This window comes from Phragmites australis, chromosome 10 (assembly GCF_958298935.1).
Source record: "Phragmites australis chromosome 10, lpPhrAust1.1, whole genome shotgun sequence".
In the NCBI taxonomy this organism is placed as follows: Eukaryota; Viridiplantae; Streptophyta; class Magnoliopsida; order Poales; family Poaceae; genus Phragmites; species Phragmites australis.
The window spans coordinates 26,104,095-26,109,649 of NC_084930.1; the positions used below are offsets into that span (position 1 = coordinate 26,104,095).

General features: G+C 46.3%; 1 protein-coding gene across 1 annotated transcript; it reads left to right on the forward strand.

The window, feature by feature from the left end:
• The first annotated feature begins 4,256 nt into the window (after positions 1-4,256).
• Positions 4,257-4,960, forward strand: LOC133930190 (uncharacterized). The gene is made up of 2 exons (XM_062376865.1): positions 4,257-4,748; positions 4,847-4,960. Exons 1-2 carry the CDS (start codon positions 4,257-4,259, stop codon positions 4,958-4,960), a joined length of 606 nt encoding a protein of 201 aa, XP_062232849.1.
• The last annotated feature ends 595 nt before the right edge of the window (positions 4,961-5,555 follow it).

Sequence of the window (5,555 nt, forward strand, 5' to 3'; positions counted from 1 at the left end):
TTGACTTTAACCGGCTTTGTGATCCGTAAGTGATATGGAGAAAAGTGGGAAGATTCTGTTGTTTAAAGAGACTTTTTGTACTAGAAGGTGCGCATGATGGCTTATCTTCTAAGCCAAAGAAATACAATATGGAAAGTAGTTGATTCCAACCACGAGATCCCTGCTGCTCGCACGACTCAGATTCAAATCAAACAATATGAGTGCAACAATAAGACCATAAATATTTTGTTCACTAGCCTGAGTCGGAATAAGTTTGATAGGGTTCAGCACCTCTGTACTGCCCGGGAGATCTGGACTACTCTAAGTATCTTCCATAAAGGCACTAATCAGATTAAGGCCAGACGCCAAAGCAATTACAACCAAGAATACCAAATGTTTGTGCAAGGGCCAGTGAATCTTTGGATGCTATGTTTGCTCGTTTTGATGGAATTGTAAGCAATCTTAGATTCACTGGTGTTTTATCCTACTCTGACCATGAGAGGGCGATCAAGCTTCTCTATGCTTTTGACTGTAGCATATGGGAAGTGAAGATCTCGAGCATTGAAGATTCAACAAATTATGACATGTTAACTTGTGATGAACTCTTCAGCAAGCTCAAGTCCACCGAGATATCCAAGGCAGCTCGGATTGGCCTCGAAAACACCCTGTCTCAAAACATGGAGTTGGTTCTGGACCAAATGGTGGCAATTAGGCTGGAGCTAGCTTTTCTTCTGCTAACACCTCACCGAGTGGTTTTGCTTTGTCTTTCTTGGTTTCTATCACAAAGGAGAAGGTGGATGCACTAGATGATGAGGATCTTGCTCTCATTGTGAAGAAGTTCACTCACTTCTACAACAATAGGAGAGGGAGCTCCCGTGCTTTTTTGAGTGTGGTGATACCACTCACTTAAAAGCGGATAGCCCCAAGCTGAAGAAGAGAGAGGACAAAGACCATGACTACAACAAACATAAGAAGAAGAAGAAGCCCTTGTTCAAGATGAAGCGCAATAAGATGGCCAAGAAGGCAACCAGAGTGGCTTCTAGGACATTTGTGGCAGCTCTTAGTGACATCGACACCTCATCAAGCTCGGAGGAGAGCTCAGAGGAGGAGGAATCGTAAGTGAAGAGCAAGAAGAAGGCCAAGGACTTAATCGATCTCTGCTTCATGATGGAAGACAACAACAACAGTGACCCCGAGCTTAATCTCTCCGACGTATTACCTTCCTACGACCAGCTTTTCATCCAAGTCGATACCTTGAATGATGCTTTCGTTAGCCAGGATAGGTTACTTAAGAAAGCTGTGTGTGAGTTAAAGAGCTTAGGCCTAAGTATGAATCTGTTTCTTTTGAGCTTGAGTTGCTTGGGTCTAGATCCAAGGTTGAGGATGAGTATTGTGAGAGTTGTTTGGTTTTCATGAGTGAGCTTGCCGAGCTTCAAACTATGCATGTTCAAGTCACCAGTCGGCTTGAGACTGCTAAGAAGAAGCTCCTTGAGAAGGAGTTTAGACCTACTCTCTTAGGCGCTTGCAAGGATTGCCTTTTGCTGTCAAAGGATGCTGAAGTGAAAGAAAATTGCATAAAGGAGCTAGAGTCTAGATTGGAGAGTGCTGAGAGTTCTACGGATGTGCAGCCTAAGTGTCTCACTTGCATGATCCTTAAGGATAAGCTCAGCTAGGTTAGAGGGCAAGTTGAAAAGCTCATTACTGAGAATGAGTACCTCCTGCTCAAAAGGCAAGGACAAAATGGATTTGATCTTGGCCAAGACCAAGATGTATGCTGATAATGCTGGATTAGCTTTGGGTTTGGGTTTTGAGAGAGCTCCTTACACCAGTTTTGGCAAGATTGTATTCACTGCACCCAGTACCCTAGAGTTGGAGAAAGCCAAGATCAATGTCTCACAATCCATGCCAAAAAAGAATAAACCTACACCTCAACCTACATAGAAGAAACCTAAACCCAAGAGAGCTCCACAACCTAAGATGAGGGTACCTGTGAGAGAGCCTAGAGTGACCGGTAGTCGAGTTCCCAAGAGACACTATCACTGCACCTACTATTAGAGAGAGAGAGAGAGAGAGAGAGAGAGAGAGAGAGTCACCTTATTGGGCTTTGCTTTCACCGTAGGAGAGATGAGAGGCATGAGTCGTAGGAGAGATGAGAGGCATGAGTCAGAGGAGACATGTACCGCCCCTTTATTGGTGTACATGAGCCTTTTCCCCCCTCCTACCCACAATTCTCTAGCACTTTTAAGTCTTCTCCTAGAGGTGTTGTCCGACGTGGTTTTTACCATGACTTATATGATTTTGGTCCACATATAAGAGGCTTTGAGTTCTAGTGCTTAGGCAAACCACGTTTTCCTCATCGTGGTACTCGCCCCTAGCTTGTTGGTATTAAGCTACATGCACCTACTGTTTCTGCTTCAGGGCAGATGACCCAGTATTGGATTCCCAAGAGGTTTTTGACTAACCCTAGTACTGAGCCATCCACCTTCTATTCCTCTTCTATGTAGGTGGCAGGTGAAGTCCTAGAGAACAAGTGGCTCATTGACCCCGGTTGTTCACGCCACATGACCGGAGATTCATCATGGTTCTCCAGCCTCACCCCGACAAAGCATTACGAGTACATCAGTTTCGGAGATGATCAGAAAGGTAGAGTGAAGGCCAAAGGAACGGTAAAGGTAAATGAGAGTTTTACTCTCAAAGATGTGACTTTGGTTGAGCATCTGGGATCTGCTTTTTGTATCTCAATTGCTAGACGAGGACTTGGAAGTGCGCTTCAAGCACGAGTTCTTGATTCTTCTAGCGCTTTGATTTACAAGATTTCTCGAGTTAGGAGAGTTTTTGGAGCTGATTTTTCTGAGGTTTCTGGTTCTTCTCAGTGTTTACTTGCTCAACCTCTTCTGAGCTTTGGATGTGGTATAGGAGATTACGGCACATGAGCTTTGATTTGCTTACTTGTTTGAGTGCTCTAGGCTTGATCCAAGGACTGCCCAAGCTCAAGTTTGAGAAGAACCTTATTTGTGCTCCTTGTCAGCATGACAAAATGGTTGTTGCTCCTCACCCATCAGTCAATTTAGTGATGACTGAACGACAGGGAGCACTTCTTCATATGGACACTATTGGTCCTTCCCGGATTCATTCGGCGAGTGAGAAGTGGTATGTACTTGTTATTGTTGACGATTACTCTCGCTACTCTTAGGTCTTCTTTCTTGTAAGTAAGGATGAAGTGTTCTTACACTTTCAGAGGTTAGCTTTGAGATTGTTAAAAGAACTCCTAGGTGCATTGAAAGCAATTTGCAGTGATAATGGCACCGAGTTGAAGAACTATCTCTTTGATGCATTCTGCCTTGAACATGGCATCGAGCATCAATTTTTTGCCCCACGTGTTCCTCAGCAGAATGACATGGTTGAAAGAAAGAACAAGACTTTGGTGGAGATGGCTGAGACGATGCTCGATGAGCATAGGACTCCTAGGAAGTTTTGGACTGAGGCCATTAGCACAGCGTGCTACATTTCAAATCGGATTTTCTTGTGCTCGATCTTGAATTTGACTTCTTATGAGTTGCACTTTTGGAGGAAGCCAAAGGTTTCACATTTAAGACTTTTTGGTTGTCGGTCGCTACTATAGAAATGATTTAATGGGATGCCCCTGTATAGACATCTATTCGGAGCCGTCTGTGCAAAGGGTATCACATACGGTTCCAAAATAGAACCGTGTAAAAAATGATGAGAAGCAGTTTCCATGAAGTGGGATGCTTTAGTACAGACAGTTCAAATTTAAGAACTATTTGTACTAATAATACAGGAGGCTCTAAAATTTGACCGTTTGTACAAATAATATGGTTCAGATGGTTCTAATACTAGAGCATCCCGCTTTGCCCCCACACGTTCCTGATTCAACCCACACCTGACGAGAGCCCAACAAACGACATAGTTCAGACGGTTCCAATACTGGAGTGTCCCGTACTCCCGCTTTGCCCCCCACGCGTTTTTGACGTCCCACACTCCTGCATCCCAGCTTTTCCCCCCACGCGTTTCTGATTCCAACCCATGGAAGCTTATCCGTTTCTCCCATGAGTCTAGTCATCTCCCTCTCCCTCAGATCCGGCCCCCTCCCTCCCACGAAAGCTTATCTCGAGTGCCCCTCAGATCCGATCCCCTCCCTCCCCATCTCCGGTAAGCTCACTAGCAGGAGGGAGTGGGGCTGGCCCCCTAGCTCTCCTAGCTATCCTTCTGCGCCAGGGGGAGAAGGGATCGGTGCTACCAACATGCGCAAAGGAGAGATGGACGGAGCTACCCCTGCTCCGAGCGAGATCATGGCGATGGGCGTTATCGACAAGGGGCAGATGGGCTCGGGCATCGCCCAGCTCAAAGCCGGTGCTGGATGTGGCATCCTCCTCCTTGACTCCGACACCGGCTCCCTCTCCCGTGCCGTCGCCTCCATCTTTTCCTCGCTCCACCGTCTCGTCGCCAAGGCCAACTATCCCAGCTCACCCTCCCCAAATCAACCTTCAAGGTGGTGCTTTGCCTTGGCAAACTTTGGTTGGTCGCAAGCCATGTGCGAAGACTCAATCAAGCAGATGAGGTGCGTCTCCAGCATGCAAGATCTCAGGGATGCGGATCTTGCGGTCGAGGCCATTGTTGAGTCCGAAGATGTGAAGAATAAGCTGTTCGTGGAGCTGGATAAGATCACGAAGCCCTCCACTATACTTGCATCCAACACTAGCTCCATCTCTATAACCTGCCTGGCTTCAGCTACCAAACGCCCTTCTCAGGTGGTCACCAATTAGACATCTATCTTTGGGCAAGAATTCAAATTTAGTGTGTGAAAGCTTTATGCTATGTTTTTTTGCCTGATATTATGCTGCTCAAGCTCATCAGTGCCAAAAGGACCATGGATATCGGCGTCTACACCGGCTACTCCATCCTGGCCACCGCGCTCGCCATCCCCAAGGACGGCACGGTTAGAAGTGCGACCCGTTCTTAGCTCATTTCCTTCCTTAAATCACAGGCTTACCCATGCCAGTTCGTGCATGGAGATCCTAGCTGTAGACATCAATCGGGAGAACTACGAGCTGGGCTTGCCGTGCATCAAGAAGGCCGGTGTTGCGCACAAGGTTGACTTCCTGCCATCCGCGCCAAGCGCGTCACCATCATGCCCAAGGACATGCAAATCGCGCGCCGCATCAGGGGTGAGAGCGCATGAGCGCTGGTCATCATCGTTGTGTTCTTTCTCTCTCGATTTCTTGTTCTGTAGTGCAAGAATTGTTGCTTGCTGTGCTATCTTGTAATGCTCTAGCTGTGTTTTTCTTACAAGATTTGTTGTCTGCTCTATGCTACTTGATATGTTCTTACTTCTTACTATTAAGCATGTGATTGTTAATGCGAAAGAGGCGCAGCAAGCAGCCACCGGCGGGCGCAATTTTATTTTTTGGTACTTTTTGTGTTAGTACAGACGGTTCTAAACTACAAGCTGTCTGTACTATTTCTAGATCACAGACGGCTCAAAGTTTTGAGCCGTCTATAATTTTCCCTCGTACAGATGACTTTCGTTACGAGCCATATGTACAAATTTTTTTACA

Bases quoted from the DNA above. Each gene is read 5' to 3' on its own strand.
- LOC133930190 (XM_062376865.1), top strand. From the start codon at position 4,257: ATGGACGGAGCTACCCCTGCTCCGAGCGAGATCATGGCGATGGGCGTT. The intron at 4,749-4,846 runs GTGGTCACCAAT...ATGCTGCTCAAG, and splicing joins CTACCAAACGCCCTTCTCAG to CTCATCAGTGCCAAAAGGAC.